General features: G+C 53.3%; 1 protein-coding gene across 1 annotated transcript in view; it reads right to left on the bottom strand.

Annotated features, from left to right (window-relative positions):
* The window catches only part of LOC144945697 (uncharacterized), a 36,402-nt gene that overhangs the window by 5,042 nt on the left and 13,096 nt on the right, over positions 1–18,264 (bottom strand). Inside the window, exons 12-29 of the mRNA XM_078874264.1 lie at positions 17,638–17,697; positions 16,737–16,862; positions 16,034–16,105; positions 15,407–15,442; positions 14,848–14,907; positions 14,597–14,641; positions 14,433–14,468; positions 13,958–13,993; positions 12,493–12,546; positions 12,149–12,220; positions 11,475–11,546; positions 10,980–11,015; positions 10,696–10,776; positions 9,922–9,975; positions 9,626–9,679; positions 8,420–8,482; positions 7,421–7,483; positions 486–602 (exon numbers count right to left, since the gene is read on the bottom strand). Of these exons, the coding sequence (XP_078730390.1) occupies positions 486–602; positions 7,421–7,483; positions 8,420–8,482; positions 9,626–9,679; positions 9,922–9,975; positions 10,696–10,776; positions 10,980–11,015; positions 11,475–11,546; positions 12,149–12,220; positions 12,493–12,546; positions 13,958–13,993; positions 14,433–14,468; positions 14,597–14,641; positions 14,848–14,907; positions 15,407–15,442; positions 16,034–16,105; positions 16,737–16,862; positions 17,638–17,697 (1,137 nt within the window). The remainder of the gene's footprint in view (positions 1–485; positions 603–7,420; positions 7,484–8,419; positions 8,483–9,625; positions 9,680–9,921; positions 9,976–10,695; positions 10,777–10,979; positions 11,016–11,474; positions 11,547–12,148; positions 12,221–12,492; positions 12,547–13,957; positions 13,994–14,432; positions 14,469–14,596; positions 14,642–14,847; positions 14,908–15,406; positions 15,443–16,033; positions 16,106–16,736; positions 16,863–17,637; positions 17,698–18,264) is intronic.

The following is an 18,264-nucleotide window of genomic DNA, read 5'->3' as shown; positions in this document are numbered from 1 at the left end:
AAAATAAGCACAAAGACAAAGATCCCTCGTATAGCCTTAACGGACTGTTGGGGCAAGTGCTGTTAGCGAGCACCTACGAAGGCCGGCACGGCACACGGAGGGGTGGGTGTGGTCAGCACCACGCCCTACCGCCTCTGTCTTCACGGTGACAATGTTTTTACACACCGCACCAGATACTCATTCGAGCCTGAGTCGACCTAGGGGAGGCCCAAGACCGGTTCAGATAATCGCCACTGGTGTTGGCCGTGAACGGGAATCGAACTCGGGTCGCCGGAGGAATCCGATGAGCTATGAAGAACGTTATAACAACAAACAGGACGGCAAAGACGACATTTATCGCAGCCAAAATAAATAAAATAAAATCCCATCTCTACACATGTTTCTGAACACGCAGAGAAGCCCCCACGTGTAAGTTGCATGCAACCCGGTTGCACAACGTGTCGCGGGGGCTATGCCCCGCCAAGCGGCCGTGTGGAGGCCCTCACCTTCTTGCCCTTGGGGCCTTCCTTCCCGGGCGGCCCCTCGAGCCCCCTCTCTCCGACGCGGCCGACCTCTCCGACTGGCCCTGATGGTCCCGGAGGGCCTAGCAAGCCCGGGTGGCCCTGCAACAGAGAAGGCCGGTGAGGGCCGGACCGTAGCGCACATTAGACTCGGGGGAACACTTTTGTTGCGTCCTCCATTCTCCGTATTCCTCGATCCACTGCTGGATGAAGGCCCCGTCCAGCTGCCACTGTGCCACCTCTCACGGCCCCGCGATGTAATAACAATTCACGTTGCACCCCAGCTGACTTTCATTGCTCCGTAATAATTTATTCTTGACCCTCATCCACCCTCGTGCCCTCGTAGTGATGTGCCCTGTCCAAGCCAACTCGCCCTTTCTCACGAGTTCTGAACGATGTCTCTCGATGTAGTAATTCCAAGCGCAAGCCATGCATCACTCCAACATGCGTCTAAGCCAAGAGGTAGCCGGCTTGCCCGTAATTAGCCATGTAATGATGCATCATCGGTTAATCGGTGAAAATGAAACATAACACAAATATTTTCTACTCAACGCGTGCCCCGGCACGGAGCGTCGATCACAAAACAAGAATGGGGGGGGGGGGGGGGGGTGCGGGAAGGGGGGGGGGCAAAAACTCCGCAAGCAAAGGCGAGATCGACGCCGCAGCAGGGCTTGTGGTGACGAAGGGGGGAGGGTTGGGCCTCACTGCTACCAACCAGGTGGGAGGCTCCAGCGGAGAAGTGAAAGTTTATGTGGGGGGGGGGGGGGGATCGGTAAGGGGGAAGGTAATTAACTTGCAAGTGGAGAAGGGGGATGGGAAAGAGCGGGGGGGGGGTACAAAGGGGGGGGATTTTAAAAAATTGCCTTCGTCCCACATTCACCGCGATTGTGCTAATGGCGTCGTACCATGCGATGACTTTTCCATTCGGATCTATAGCGGAGATATAGTTGCGACACTTTGTGTGAAGATAATTCCCTAAAAAAAAAGGCGGGCATCACAGAACTACCACCTGAGATCCCTCCGAGTGACCTTTTGCACCCAGGACTTTTCACGGCCCACCCAGCTACGAACAGTGATGTTGGTGGCACGTTCACAGTCAAACGGGTGTGACTCCCACAGAGCCACGCGCTTTCTCCGATCGTCTTTTCTTGTGAGCACTCATTCAGCGGCGCAGCTCAAGTCCATCAACTCACAACACTGGAGAAGCCGGTTTAATCAGAGACGGCCGAGACCTGGATTCAAATCTGCGCTGTCACCTCGGAGCTCTCACCTCCGAGTCACCCACCCACCTTTCAAACCGATCTCCCACGTGATACACAAATCAAACCACGCACGCACGTGAGATTCGAGTCTTTTTTTGTTACGGTTTGTGCACGTCGCATGGAATTAGTTTCATGTGGCAATAGCAGTCAAGAGATGCACTACAACGCATCACATTCAAGAAAACAAAAACCTCACAGATTCATGGCATTTCATCGAACTGTGGCATGGAGAAATCGTTGGATGCCTAACATTTAGCGCACTGGTTGCTTGTGGCGTAAGGCATACGAGAATGCCACCTTAGTTTAACAAGTAGGCTTTCGCGGCCAATATTATCCATAAGGGGTTATACTGGGGGGTTACACCGCGGAAGTGTAAATGTGACCGCTTTCGAGTGGGGAGGGGAGGGTGCGGAGGGGCTGGGTGGGGAGGGTGGGGCTGGGTGGGGAGGGGCTGGGTGGGGAGGGTGGGGCTGGGTGGGGGAGGGGTGGGGCTGGGTGGGGAGGAGCTGGTCACCCCGTGGTGCCTTTATAAAACTCAACGTTTAACCTACTCACGCCGGCTTGTGCCCGCCCTCACAGTCGGGCATATTTGCCGAATACACCACGCCGCCGTTGACCCTGGCCATTGACCGAGCAACCCAACGTTCCTACCAGCTCCCTCCGCAGGAATGTGTTATGTGCCTCATGGGCAAACCGCAGCCAATTGCCACCCCCCTGCACCGCATAGACCACCCCGCCTCGAAATCCAACCACAGTGCACGCCACGGAACCGAGCGACTCGCAACACCCGTGGCAGATGCAGCCACCATCGATTCGAGTGGGCAAACAGTGGCGTGTGGCTGTGTGGATAATCATTTAGCAGGCCGTGGACGGCATCGTGAGGCATTGGGAACCTCGGTTGTGTTCAGCGGAGGCACTTAAGACGCCATCCGTTTAGCTTCCCCCTCGAGGAGGCTGTGCTTTTGGCCGTCGGAGCAAAACCCACGAAACCGATGGGTTGCCACACACAAATTGGTACAGAGGAAGAAGAAGAAGAAGGGGTGGTGTAGGTTGCTGGCGCCACTTTCTTTGCACACAGTGCCGCAGAGAGCAGCTGATATATATATTAAAAAAGAATCCCGGTAAATATTTAAGCACTATAAATGGACTCGAGGTGGGGCGGGGGGTGGTGGCGGGCGTGAGGGGAGAGACGCGAGAAACGTCCGGATCGTTTTAATGAGCGCCCAGCGGTGGTGGCGACGGTGGGCGATGACGCTCGCAGCACCGGCACGCTGCTCGTGCTGCAGCGAGACTCGGGGCCCGCGTCTAAAACGGAAAAACCATTAAAAGAACATCTGCCGACCGGAAAACGCGCTCCGACGCCCGCAACCGCCCGTGCCCGGAAAAAGAACACCGGCCACAAATTGCTCATCGCCACGAGCCTTCATTTCGTTTCAACGCAACCCCTTTCAACCACAAGTTCAGGAGATTTAAGCGAATGACTTGAATTGAGTAAAAGAAGCCCTCGCAGTCCTTGCGGTCCCCCCCGCGCCGCTCCCTTCCGCGGCTTCGCCGCCTCTGCCGCCGCGTCGTCGTGACGGGCGAGGCGCCAGCTCTTTATTCCGCAAGTAGATTAACAAAAACTTACATTTTTTTATTTATTTAACCAGGTTAAGGCCCACTGAGCTCTTAGCTTATATATTTTTTTAAGAAGCGACCTTGCTGCCATCACAAATGATAGCACAGGGAAGCGGCTTATCGTCGCGTGGAAATTCATCGCAGCCAAATACTCGGAACGCACGTTGATTCTAAATGTGTACAGAAAAACCGGAGGACCCCGATTAAAACAAATCCAACGTGACCACGGGGAGAGAGAGAGAGAGAAAGACACGCAAACTCCAAATACACAGCAGGCGTCAGAGTCGGGATCGTACACGACCTCCTTGTACACCAGGCGAGGTAGTTAACATCAAGACTTGACCCCCGTGTGTTAGAGGGCTGCCCAGATGTCCGTGGGGTAGCTCCCACAGCAAAGTGAGCCCGTCCCGGTTCATACCTCGGCAGCTTTGCCACGGGACGGGATAAAACCCACGGCCACCTGTATACCAGGCGATGGAGGTAACATCTCCTAGCCACCGCAGCACCCCTCGTTAGAGCGGGACCCCCCCCACCCCCCACGGAGCGGGGTTAGTCCCTCGGCCTGCTCCCATCGTCCCACCGAGCCAAGTTATGATGCATGTTGATTACGGCCTCCGTGATCCCCTATCACCCCCGCAAAAATGTCTATGTTCGTAAGAACCATTCCCCCTCCGTACGCACGCACCCACACTTCCTCCTCCTCACCCCCCCCCCCCCCCCCCCCCCCGGGGTAGAATCTATTTTTCGTAATGAACGACACCTGCGTACGTCGGTGAGGGCGGGCGGCTGTTTTTAACCATCAAACTGCCGGCAGGAAGTACATTTTTAACAAGGGCCCCTGTACAGGAAACATATCGGCGGCGGAGACCTTAACGTGCGCCGCCTTCGACTCCACGAAGGAGCGTGCGGTGTCGTGTCCATCTCTGTCTCCTTGCTGCTGCGGCTGGGGCTCACCCCGCACCGCAGATCTCCGGCGTAGAAGGGCCCCACAAAGGGCTACACGCAACCACTGTCCGTCCGACGAATTAAGACTCGAACAATTCACACTCCCCGGTTGAGATTTCGTGTTTTTTTTTTGTTCTTAGACTCTGGCCCAGGGCAAACGGCATCAGCGAGTACGTGGAGGGGAACACGCGGACTCCAAATATACAGGGATCAGGTGTCGGGATCGAAGCCACGACCTCCTGCATACCAGGCAAAGTAGTTAACATCTCACCGCCACAAGTGCTGACGGCTGGCACGGGACATGAGTAGGCGGGTGGCCAACACCACACCTGGCCGCCTCTGTCTCCCCATAGCTGATTTTTACACACTGCACCAGGTACTCATTTAAGGCTGAGTCGACCTAGGGGAGACCCAGGACCAGTTCAGATGTTCTCCACTGTTATTGGCTCTGAAGCGGAAATCAAACCAGGGTCATGGGTTCGTAGGGCAACGCGCTAACCGCTGCACCGCCGCTCCCCGCAATGCACGCGGCACACACGGACAGGCTCACTGTTGAGTGTGCCCCACGATTCCCTCAGCAGTCAAAGCAGCGCTCCGCCACACCGTGACGCGGTCTAAATATGCCGTCCTGGCTGCGGCTTACGGTCGTGTCTACGTAATGAGCGCACGTGGAAAAAAAAGGAAAATCTGGCGCAGGCTAAAACAACAAAACGAAGAAAAGAAGCGCACAGCGCAGAGAGAGCGAGCGAGCGCGCACGACAAGGGATGCGGATCTGCGTGCAGGTTTCTTTGGCGAAACCGTCTATAAGAGAAAAAAATAATAATCACGCCGCTTGCGCCCATTACGCAAGGCGTCGTCGGTTCCTTGCGGCACTGCCTGCCTTGAAACTAAAGCTCATTATCCGGCAGGTGGGCCAACAGACCCGGCATTATTCTTTCGCGGACACCGAGACACGTAACGACCGAGGACTTAAACAACTATCGGCACGCGGTACCCGTCGCAGCGGAACCGAATCGGAGTTGAGCGTAACGGCGATCGGAAGCAAATGAGAGAGAAAAAGAGAGCGAGCGAGCGAGAAAGTGCGAGAATGAGCGAGCCCCTACGGCAAGATAAGTGCACGGTGACAAATGAAGGGTGGGGGGGGGGAGAGCACGACCTGCACGCGCGACAAAGGAGAGGCGACAGAACTGATGACGAGAATTAATTCTCGACGATGCTGTGGACCCCCCCTGCCTCGGACGGCTTAACCCTGGTGGCGACGCTCGCGCTCTTCCGGTTTGTAAAGAAACCTGTGGCTCTCCCGTTCTTGAATTTAAAACGAACAAACAACAACAACAAAATTGATTCGAATTCGAGGTCCGCGGGGGCCAGAAACATAACAGTTGGGTTCCATTCAACGTTTGCGGGGGCGGGATGAAAATAAACAGCCGCTCTCAACTACAACGCTTCCCCGAATGCCGACCACCCACATCAACGCGGGTTAAGAAACTTACAAAAAAGAAACCAGTCTTGGATCGGACACGCCAGGGAAATTACGGCGGCTGTCCGTTCAACGTAATTATCGCGCTTTGCCACGGTGTCCCGCAACGCGATTAATGGGACGAAATGACTGGAGCTCGACTCCCCCCACCACTAACGAGAGGGAGCGGGGGCACGTGGGACACAGCCGTGTCTGGAAATGGCAGAAGGGGCCGCTGCTGCTGCTGCAAGTGTCACTTACCCTTTGTTAAACAGCGGAGAGAGTTATTTCATTCGCTTAATGAAGTTTGGGTCGCACACGGGGTTGGGGAAATGGCGAGAGGCTGCACGGAAATGACGCTTTTAAAATAATGTGATGAAATTGTACGTTTGTCAAAAAAATACTTCTTTCATTGACTTAATTGAGTTTGGATCGTGAGGTTGAGACTGTTGAAATATTCCACAGTCAGTGTCTGGACGGTCATTAATTAATTACCCTTTTATTGCCACCAATCTCTTTTTTTTTTAACACGACTGAGTCCAACTTAAAGTTCAGTTATTAAAAGCGCCACCTACGTGGCCTGCCATTCATAACGAAAAAGGAAAGGACTAAGATGTGAAGGTTCCATGCTAGTGGTCCGTAGTGGCACACCAGTCACTTATTTTCATTATTCTATACGTTTATTTAATTAAAAACAGTGCTCGTGTTTAAACTGATTTGAACACTTTCCATATTGCGATGGCAAACTCAGACAGAAGCGTGCGTGCAAGGGCCGCTGTCTCGAATAATATGACCACAACGCTTACCCTTTTCAGACGAGTCTGCCTTCAGCATTGTCTGCGTGCATTATTATAATGATGATTATATTTAGCCGTGTGTCCCGGGTGGCAATCGCTACGTACGTAGCACAACATGTAATGACGCGTTTACAGACTATTCCAATTCGACAAAAGGGCTTAGTTCCTCATGGAATTCTCTCCAGAGGCACTGCCCCCCCACCCACCAGATCGTGATCCTCCCTCCCCCCATCCCTACCCTCTGACAGCAGGAGGAGAGGGGGGGGGGGTCAGGGATATTTTTTTCCGGAGTTCAGGCGCAAAAAGCACAAACTAAAATAAAGCCTTGGTTATACGTGCAATTTTGCTGACGCCATTCGACACGATCGCAATCAGATCTCCGTGGCCACAATTATCTGTCCAGAAAAATCACCCAACGGATGCACGACTACTTTTATTTTTATCTTTATTATTTTATTACTTCCCTTCTACGTGACTTTACCGAAAGAACCAAGAAGACGACTACTCTATTTGTGAATGACGGGCTTACGCGAGCGCTCACAATTCGTGGCCGTGCCACCCCCTCTGCCAACGCGACGGGCAGCCAAACGCAACGCGCGCGATTTTCAGACAAAGCCTGCTGCCACTGCGTGTGAACTGCCGTGGCGGCGAGTCCAAATTGAACCAGACAAACTCCTGGATTTGCAAGCCCAGCGAACCGCGACTGCGATGTCGCCGCCGCCACGTGGCAGCGTCCGTCGTCTGAGCGGGCGACCGAAAAAGAAATCTGATGGGGGGGGGGGGGGGGCAGGGTGGGAGGGGGCTCACGCGGACGTGAGAGATCCGTAGGTAGCTCTCACCTGCAGCCCCTTGTCTCCGAAGGATCCCTTCCTCCCGTCCACTCCCGCGGTGCCCGCCTCTCCCTGCCGACAAACAAAACGGAACTTGACGAGCGGCACGCCGCTCCGGACAGCGCGAGACGCACCACCGAAACTTGAGCCCGGTGTCAATAAAGTTATAATAAAATCTTGTCAACAACAACAACAATAACGTTTGTATGTTTAACTTCTTTCGCACCGTACATAGCCAACCGTGCTAATCGGAGGTGCGATGCTACAATAACACCCGAATACGGTGCGGAGTTGGAGCCGTTGGGGTCTTAAAATATCTGCAACATTTCCTCCCGTGTTGAAATATTTGAACGATTGTTTCTGAAATAAATTTCAACTATTCGTGCACGGCTGCTGACGTGTATGCTGGTTCGTCATAAACTCCTAGGCTTATACTTTATTATTGTTACAATTTTTTTTTATCTAACACAAAATCCGACTATTTAAAATCAGACAGTTACTTATGGCCCACGCTGTATAGGTGGCTATGCTGAATGCTGTTTACTTGTATGTGCATGTATGCGTGTCCAGAAAAGTCCTTCTAGGCCGCTTAATCATTTGCAATGAATGAGGAGTTGCTTGAAAGCTTACGATACGCTATTTATGAAAACATGGTTTGCACATCCGAGTAGGATGGTTGGCTATGTACTGTGCGCAAGAATTTCAACATACATACGTACTCGAAGAAACTTGACACTTGCCCTGATTATTTGGCTTATTCAGCCAATAGGCTCCGATGCTGTTAAACCCATCTTGTTGTTTCTAAATATTTGTATTCAGTGCAAACCGCGTTTCAGAACCATACAGCAGATAGGAGTAACCCAGCACTATTGAATCTGAACAGGCTTCGAACTGTGTTAATATCTTTCCGGCTGTTGTTGATGCGGTGAGCGTTTCGACAGAGTTGTGTTAATAAAATATTCACTGGCCGGTGTTCAACTTCAATTTATGAACCTCTTGACCTCTCACCTTTGGTCCTGATGCCCCTTGTTGCCCGGGTGTTCCCGGAGTACCCAGCATGCCTCGCTCACCCTGCCAAAACACACACACACACAACCATAAAGATCCCCCATATAGCCTCTTACATACTGACTGTTGGGGCAAGTGCAGTTCGTGAGCACCTATCACAAGCTGTCACGACACCCGAGGGGGTAGTGCGGCCAGCACCACGCCCGGCCGCCTTTGTCTCCCCAGTGTTGATGTTTCCTGGGCCGCAAGGGGCTTGGCTCGGCACGGCTCGGCCGTACCAGTAATCGGCCTGGCAGTTTAATTGTCTTCTGTTGATGCGACGGTTCGTTTATCTGGCCGTTACGACGATTTGTCAGATTCCACACGGCATGCGTGCGTGCGTGCGTGAGACCGTGAAATGCCCGTTGGCACGCGGCTTAACCGGCAGCGACAGCGATCGCTCGTGGCCACGGCTGCTGGGGGGATGCACGGCAAGGCTGGTGGCAAGAGGCGCGATAAGACGACGAAGATGGTATTTAAAATGCACGCCGTGTACCCCCCGAAATACCGAGGGGGGCACCCACCCGGCACAATCCGCTCTGTCAACGGAACCCCCCGTTATTTTTCATGAAGAGCAAATTTAACCGATGTGTGTTGAACTTCTTTTGTGCCGTACGTATCCAGCCGTGCTCATCGGAGGTGCGGGAGGAAGCACAACAAACTCAAAACAAAAAGCAGATCTAAAGAAATTCGTTTTCAATCTAGATTTTAAAGCGCATAAGCTCCAGTGGCTTCCTAATATGAGCAAAAAGAGCGTTCCAGACGGCCGCAGAAGTGCATCTGAAAGTGCTCGATGCAGTGACCGTCTTTGTTCGAGGGCCAGCCTAAAACTGCTGCCGCGAGGATGACCGAAGTTCGCGTGACGGTTTATCCTCCTTGACGAGACCAGCAAGGTATTGCTGTTTGTTTTTGGCAAACGTCTGTGTGTAATGACTGCGAACGCAATGGGAAGGTGCAGCCGGGCAATTGCCTGCCTACGCTACTCTTGGCAGAAGAGCTTCCATTAGACGGAGCCCTGGAGCGGACCTCGAGAGTAATTTTGGCTTCCTCTTCACCAAGCGCAACCTACAAATAGACTAATCGTGGAGAATCAATTTACACCACTGCTGGGCGCCGGGAGATCAAATCGAACCGGCCACCTCTGGCCTGCGAGTACCCAAGCCTCACCCTCTCTCCTCTCTCCCCCGGCGATCCGCGGCCTCCGGGAAGTCCAGGGTCTCCCTGCACGCAGAGCGAGATGGTGGGGGGGGGCGGTGAGTGGGGTGGGGGGGGGGACCGGGTGGGTGGGGTGGGGGGGGACCGGGTGGGGTGGGTGGGGTGGGGTAGGACCGGGGGGTGGGTGGGGGGGACACGGCCGGATTAACGGACCTCGCCGGAAGCTCCTCCGTGGAGAGAGCGTGCGCCTGGCAGTGGCTGTGCGGTGCGGTGCCGGTGCCAGTCACGACGGTGAGGCGGCTACAAACCTTGGCTCCCTTCGCTCCATCCTCGCCGCACCGCCCTTTCATGCCCACGTCGCCCTGCCGGCAAAGACCGCAGACGGTCAGCTCCCGTTGCCGGCGACCCGAGCGTACGCCGCAGCAAGATTATTACTCGAGTACAAAATCACCACATGCGACGATCACAGCAAGCGGATCACTGGTCCCAACCTCAGCCCCCACGAACACGGGCAACGTCATCGAGGCCCATTTCATTTAAAAACTCAATTTTCTGCAACTGCTTTTTTGCGTTTAGTTTGTTGTCCTTCCCCATCGCCCCCCTCCACGCTGCCGATTATCACGGTTGGCTACGTGACGGCGCGAAAGAAGTTCAACGTACGCACGTGCAACATTCAACAATTAAGACAGACACACATGCAGCGACACACACGCACCGACACACACAGAAACACCCAACCCCCAACCCCCTACCGGGTGAGTGACGTAGGTATGTCACGTACGTATGGACAAGGCTACACGGCAGAATGAGATCGCAGGTCCACGCCTCTTGTCCACGCGGTGTCACGAGCGAGGCGGCGTGAGTTTCACGTCGTGCGTCCGTGCAGTGCCGTGTTTGACGTTTCCCGTTGCGTGCATAAACTAAATATATAAATCGTACTGCACGGCATCCACGCCACATCCTGCCAAGTTGCTCGGCACGAGGTGCGACGTTTCACTCCGCGCGCTTTCTTGCGGACGACGCACGCCGGAGTGCCGAGCGGCGTTTTGTCTTCGTGTGCGAATTTGCGTTTTGCCACTCACATTTTCACCCTTTTCACTGTACATTCCACGCTCCCCCTTCATGCCTTTGAATCCGCTTCGTCCCCGCAGACCTGGGGTTCCCTGGGGAGCGAAGTGGAGGGAAGCAGGGCACACAGGAGGAAAGGTGACGTGCATCAACGGAGAGTGATTTTTTTTCTCAAAAAATTTTCATCACGTTTCTCCAGGGATGTGTGGTACGTAGAGAGTGTGTGATGCATGTGATGCGTGTGGTTCGTGCGGTGCGCGAGGTGGGTGACATCGTGACTGTGAATATGAAAACTCACAGCAGTGCCCGGCATTCCCAGCTCTCCCGGTTCACCCTGTCGAAAATCAAGAAGAAGGATGTGAGCAGTCAGTCCTCCTTCTAAAATAACCCAGATTAGTATCAATGTCATTTCAGGCAGTCGCCTGAATTCTCTGGGTCAATGTCACCTCTCTAGGCCGAGTGGAAACAGGTCACCGCGGTACAGGCCGATCAAAAATGTTATGGACGGCAGGTACATTTAAATTAACACGCACCTTTGCAAACAATGCAGTTTTGGTATTTTACTCACAAGCATTCGCGTCGTACATGACCAACCGTGCTAACTGGAGGTGCAGTCTCACACGGAAGTATTTCTGAGAAAGGCGTGCCCTGACCCGCATCACGAATGGAGCAAAAGCCCGGAAAGCCACGGAAAGGCCCGCTTCTTAAACCGCCTCGAGTCGTCCGTCAACCCGGGGACGGTGCGAGTGAGGCCACCTCAAGCCGAGCCGTGAGTCCTTGAGTTGGCGTTTACCTTGGGACCGCCAACCCCCGCCAGGCCGGGGATTCCTCGCGCTCCCTTGTCTCCAGCCTGCCCCTTGCTTCCCTGTGGGCAACGGGTGTTGGCCATCACGAGCCAAGTTCACGTCAGTTCGGCTATTGAGCATTTACAAGCACAAACGTAATTTTTTTTACAGGGACTCCTCTACTTACGGACGTTCGACTCACGAACTTTCATAGATACGAACAAACCTGTCCGAACAGTCGCAATAAATGGCGGTGGTGGCATCTACATCAGCAGAAAAATTAAAAACCCAGTGGCATCTACACCTACAGGAGATGATACAACTTTTAAAGCCATGCCGTACAACACGTGTGGAATCGACAGCAGTAAACTCGGACTTACGAACAGACCTCTGGAATTTTTCGATTTAAAGCTTTCGTGACTGCAGGGATTCATCTTCTTGGTTCTTTCGGTAAAGTCACGTAGAAGGGAAGTAATAAAATAATAAAAATAAAACATAATAAAATAATTCTCACGACGTTTCGGCCACAACGCAAGCAGCCGAAACGTCGTGAGAATGATTTTATTATGTTTAATTTTTATTATTATTTTATTACTTCCCTTCTACGTGACTTTACCGAGAACCAAGAAGAAGACCTCTGGAACCTAACTCGTTTGTAAGTAGAGGACGACGACCCACCCACCTGCGGTGCCACGGCTCCTTGCTCGCCCTTCTCTCCCTTCTTCCCGTCCAGACCTTCGGGGCCGTGGTCGCCCTGCGGCATTTAGAGGCAGAACCGAGGGGACACCGACTGGGGTGAGTGAATGAGCTGAACGAATGCATCCAGTGAATGAGATGAGTAGCCAATGAATGTGCCGAGTGAATTAGCTGAACGGATGTGTCCAGTAGTGAAGGAGTTGAGTGGAGCGAATGGGTGAGCGAACATTGTGGGCGAGTGAGATAGGTGGGTAAATGGTGAAGGTGAAACGAGGTGAGCAGGCGGGGAGTGAAAGAGGTGAGGTGAGTTGGGGGGTGGGGGGCGCTGACCCTGTCCCCCTTGGCTCCTCTCCTGCCGGGCGGCCCAACCCCAACGCCGTCTCCCTGTCCACACGGAGAGGAGGGGGGGAGTGGGGGGGTGAAGGGAGGGGGTGGGGGGGAGGGATGGGATGGCAGGGAGGTAGGTAGGGAGGGAGGCAGGGAGGGAGAGTGGGGGGGGTGAAGAAAGGGGGTGGGGGGAGGGATGGGATGGCAGGGAGGTAGGTAGGGAGGGAGGCAGGGAGGGAGAGTGGGGGGGGTGAAGGGAGGGGGTGGGGGGGAGGGAGGGAGGGAGGCAGGGAGGGATGGAGGGAGGCAGGGAGGGAGAGTGGGGGGGGTGAAGAAAGGGGGGGGGAGGGAGGGAGGCAGGCAGGATTACTTTGCGTTGTGCACAACCCAGACTAACACCGACTTCCATCAACGTGGCATCGTCCCGTGGGGTGCGCGCTTTCTTCTCTGTGGGTATCAATCCACCCCCACCGCCATCTCGTTTGCATAGTTTCAATTTATATCCAGAATCCTCCATAATTAGTGTAAATTGTAACTACTCAATTTAAATTTAGAAAACAACAGAATTAAAATGATGTTTTGACTTGGACAATTAAAGGTATACCAAGTGCTGTGGAAGACAGCGAATTAATTTAGATATGAAATTTGTCCAATTGGATGTATGTAACTGGAATTAATAAGCACCAGTGAACTTAACTCAGCGATTCCTCCACCCATGGTGTGCACTGGGCCGACCAGACCATGCCATCACACTGTGTTCTATCAGCACACTGCAGTTCAACACTCACCCACCCACCCTCTTACTCACGCACCCACCCTCTCACTCACCCACCCACCCTCTCACTCACCCACCCACCCTCTCACTCACCCACCCACCCTCTCACTCACCCACCCACCCTCTCACTCACCCACCCACCCTCTCACTCACCCACCCACCCACCCACCCTCTCACTCACCCACCCTCTCACTCACCCACCCACCCACCCTCTCACTTACCATCTCACTCACCCACCCACCCTCTCACTCACCCACCCACCCACCCTCTCACTTACCATCTCACTCACCCACCCACCCACCCACCCTCTCACTCACCCACTCACCCTTTCACTCACTCTCTCACTCACCATCTCACTCAACCACCCAACCACCCTCTCACTCACCCAACCACCCTCTCACTCACCCACTCACTCACCCAACCACCCTCTCACTCACCCACCCACCCTCTCACTCACTCACCCACCCACCCACCCTCTCACTCACCCACTCACTCACCCTCTCACTCACCCACCCTCTCACTCGCTCACTCGCCACACTTCTCCATCTTCTGCAGCCCTCTCACTGAAGAGCGGCACGTAAGTGGCCAGCTCACCGCGCGCGAGCAAACACTGAGAGGGTGCGCGGAGAGACGTGGCTACGGGATAACGACCCGGAGATGACGTGGTAACGAGGAGGTGCAGGAGGGACTCACGTCGTCGCCCTTCGGTCCAGGACTCCCAGAGTTGCCCTGCGAGGGGAGGGAACAGAAATGTTTGACGACCAGGGAAGTAATAAAATAATAAAAATAAAACATAATAAAATAATTCTCACGACGTTTCTGCCACAACGCAAGCAGCCGTCCTCAGGTGAAGACCAGGTCTGTCTCCCCGACAGACCTGGTCTTCATGTTTAATTTTTATTATTTTATTACTTCCCTTCTACGTGACTTTACCGAAAGAACCAAGAAGATGAATCCCTGCAGTCACGAAAGCTTTAAATCGAAAAATGTTTGACGACGCCAAAGAAGCAGTCGTAGAGAAAAAGTAACGACCCGACCACACGTCGGAGAGCCGGATACAGCAGCGCGGGAAGTTGCTTCGGGAATTCCGATTGTCTTCAATGCGGGACGAGGAGAACAATGATGATGGTGATGATCGAGGTGGTGATGATGATGATGAGAAACGCACCTTCTCTCCCCGGTAACCCTTGCTTCCAGACAGGCCCTGCACACGACACAAGAGCACAGCCCTCTCATCGAGCTCACACGCCCGGGGGGAATGACAACGACGAGAAACTAAATGTTGAGGGTATCAGCGAGGATCAGCCGGCGGACGTCGTCGCTGAAACTCACCGGCTCTCCCGCTGGCCCAGGCAGCCCGGGCGTTCCCGGTGCACCCTGGGAAAAGAAAACGAGGGGAGTTGAACAGGTTAAAAAATAAGTTTCCTCTCACACTCTTTTTATTTCACGGGATATGTGAAGTTCATCATTAGCGTGGGCAGAATGAGGTAAACTTTAGGAAATGTTGTGTGTACTAATTGGAATGAAGTGAATGTTATTCGGCTCAGAAATAGGAAAATAACAGGATTTAAATAATTAATTACCCGAGCTCCGCTCAGACCCGTGTCACCCGGAGGTCCCAGGGGACCTGCTCCACTCTCGCCCTGCGATGATGACGCGTGCACATTGAGCAACACACACAAAGACAAAGATCCCGGTAAATAGCCTTAACAGACTGTTGGGGCAAGTGCTGTTAGCGAGCACCTACGAAGGCCGCCATGGCACACGAGGGGGTGGGTGGCCAGCACCACGCCCGGCCGCCTTTGTCTCCCCAATGGCGATGTCTTACACACCACACCAGGTACACATTTGAGACTGAGTCGACCTAGGGAAGGCCCAGGACAGGTTCAGATAAACGTCACTGGTGGTGGCCGTGAGCGGGAATCGAACGCGTGTCGCCAGGTTCGTAGCGCAGTGCACTAACCGCTACACTACTGCACCAGTCACACACACACACGTGCAATGCACGCACACAGGCACATATGCCCACACACACACACAATCCCATCAGCCTACACGGGTCTAACGAAGCCCCTAACGCGACTGGAGAGGCCTGTCATGCCCAGCTGATTGGATGGTTTCAGTATCGTGCTGGAGACTTGCCTTGACACCTCTCTCCCCAGGGCCTCCCCTTGAGCCCTGTCAGAAGACAAAAAAAACACGAGAAAGATAAACCTCACTTTAAACGTTTAAAATGACAAGACAAATTACTACTAATAATGATGAGCATGCAGCGTAAATAATTTTATATAATAACAATAACATAATAAGAGTGTGAAAACTTTGGTAGGGGGTAGGGATTTGGATAGTAATTGTGAAAATTATCATTGTTAACAGAGCGGAGAGCAATGATTGCCTCTCTGACAAAATCAGCTGTAATGCGCCCGATGTGTGAGATGAACTTGGTTCCACGACGAACAGAGAGGGTCCTTGCCTACAAACATCGGGCCGTTTGCCAGCATTCATTCAAGCAAGCCGATGATGAGCCACTGAATGTCCAATCCGGTCCTGAGTTTTGCTCGTGTTAAACCGCCGCTGTTGCAGAGACGCACTCCTAGAAGGCCGTGCGGGCCAATTGGATGTCGGAAAGATATATTATTTTTTTCTCCATGGAGAGACAAAATGTAAGAAAAATGGCATCTATGTGTCCGCTGATTGATTTTGTTACGTTTTTGACGAGATGTGTTGCCTCGTCAAACAGAGTCTCTTGAAATGAAAGCAGGAGCTCACCGGACGCCCCGACTGCCCTCGCACTCCGGCCTGCCCCGGGCTTCCATTCTTACCCTGGGGTCCTGGCTCGCCCTAAAGAAAGTCACACACACACACACAACGACAAAATCCCTCATATAGCCTTTTCAGGTTGTTGGGCTAAGTGCTGGCATGGCAAAACCATCACAGGGTGGCTCAGTGGTCGGAGCCCTGGGCTGGCACAGCCGAGATCCTGGATAGTATGTATGCATGTTGAACTTCTTTCGCACCGTATGTAGCCAATTGTGCGGGGGTAGGACCACAAACTAAACACAAAAAGCGGTTCTAAAGAAATGAGTTTTCAATCGAGATGATTTTAAAGTGAGTAGCTGCAGTGGCATCCTAATATTGGAAGGAAGAGCGTTCCACACGGCCGCGGAAGCGCATCTAAAAGCGGGGCGAGAACGACCAGAGATCGCGTCATGGTTTATGCTCCCTGACGAGATCAGCAAGGTATGATGGTTCATTTGTGGCAAGCACTTTGTGCGTAATTACTGCGACCTTGTAACGTATTCGTTTGGCAACCGGGAGCCAATGCAGCTCGGCGAGCACTGGACGGACACGTTCGGATCGAGCCGGGTTCCCAAGCGTAATGAGCTGATGGTCTCAGCCCGGTCACCAATGACAGTCGCACACCAACCATCGCCACACCAACTCAGATTCATCGTCGCCGGGATGGCCTCACCCGCTCGCCCGGGGTTCCCCGGGGCCCTGGGTTTCCGCCGAAACCTCGCGATCCCGGTGTCCCCACGGGGCCCGGCTTGCCCGGCCGCCCCTCCTCGCCGGTGGGGCCCGGCAGGCCAGCGCCACCCTGTCAGAGGGGTCACGGCAGGGGGCGGCACACGGAGCGACAAACGCACGGCTCACCTGCGCACTCACTCGCTAATTTACTCACTCGCCTGTTCAATGTCTTCATTCACTCACTCGCTTGCTAGCTTCACTCACCACTTCACTAATTCGCTTCATGACTCACTCACCGCTTCACTCACTTGCTAGATCACTCACCACTTTACTCACTCACTGCTTCACTTACTGCTAGCTCACTCACCACTTCACTCACTCACTCACTTCCTCATTCATATGGTCACTCACCCACTCCCTTCACTTGACCAATTCACTCATTCACTCTCACTGTTCCCTTGCTTTACTTGCGAGCTCTCACGCTTACTCATTTGCTCATTCCTTCACTCACTCATTCAATTGTCTGCCCATCGCCGAATTCGCCTACTTCACTCACTCACACGTTGACTCATTTCACCACACGCACTCACTCACTCACCAACCATCACACTAACCACACGTTAACTCATTCACCAACCATCACACTAACCACCCATTAACTCACTCAGCCACCAACCATCACACTAACCACCCATTAACTCAGTCACTCATTCACCAACCATCACACTAACCACACGTTAACTCACTCACTCACCAACCATCACACCAACTACCCGTTAACTCACTCACTCAGTCAATCGCTCCTGCAAACGTGCCTAGAATGATTACTATTATCCGTCGAGGCTTATCCCCGGGGCAAACACGTGCCCGTCTCGTGAATTTGAGGGCCCTGTTGTGAACCTCACCTTAAAGCCAGCAGGGCCAGGGAGGCCATCCGGTCCAGGTTTCCCCACGGCTGCGTCGCCCTGTCTCAAAAGAAAATCAACGCGAAAGAGTCGGGTTTCATTCCATACGTGGGCTCCCAACCCGCCCGTATTGCAATCGATAACTGGTGTCTTTTTTGGGTGACATCGTCACGTCGGTGTAATGTCAATTATTTGTTGTTGTTGTTGATCGTAACCGTCCGCCACCCGACGGAGCCAATCAATTCGAGTTGTCACGTCACGTGGGCAAATGCACCAACTTGATTTGGTTCATGAGCAGGACCGCAATGTTGAAAGGCGAGCACGGTTTGACAACTTTGTACGACAAGCAGAATGTAACAACATTTGGAGGGACATATACGCAGTGCCTGAATATATTCCGGAGCTCAGTCCCATAAAAAGTCCAGCAGAAATGAAGCCTTGCCTCCACCCCTTGTTGAGGACTTGGGTCATGCAGGCTGAATTGTTTAGACTCAACAGCACCACGGCTCAGCCACACTGCAGGTCGCAACACTCCAGCGCTTCTTGCCTCGCACCCTTCCACTTTGGAACTCCCTCCCGTCGTCTCTGCCCCCTCCCCCCCGAATGAAAAATCAACATCAACTTGTA

This window comes from Lampetra fluviatilis, chromosome 38 (assembly GCF_964198595.1).
Source record: "Lampetra fluviatilis chromosome 38, kcLamFluv1.1, whole genome shotgun sequence".
Taxonomy (NCBI): domain Eukaryota; kingdom Metazoa; phylum Chordata; class Hyperoartia; order Petromyzontiformes; family Petromyzontidae; genus Lampetra; species Lampetra fluviatilis.
The sequence above is the reverse complement of the archived record's forward strand: the minus strand, read 5'-3'. Positions and strand labels throughout refer to the sequence as shown.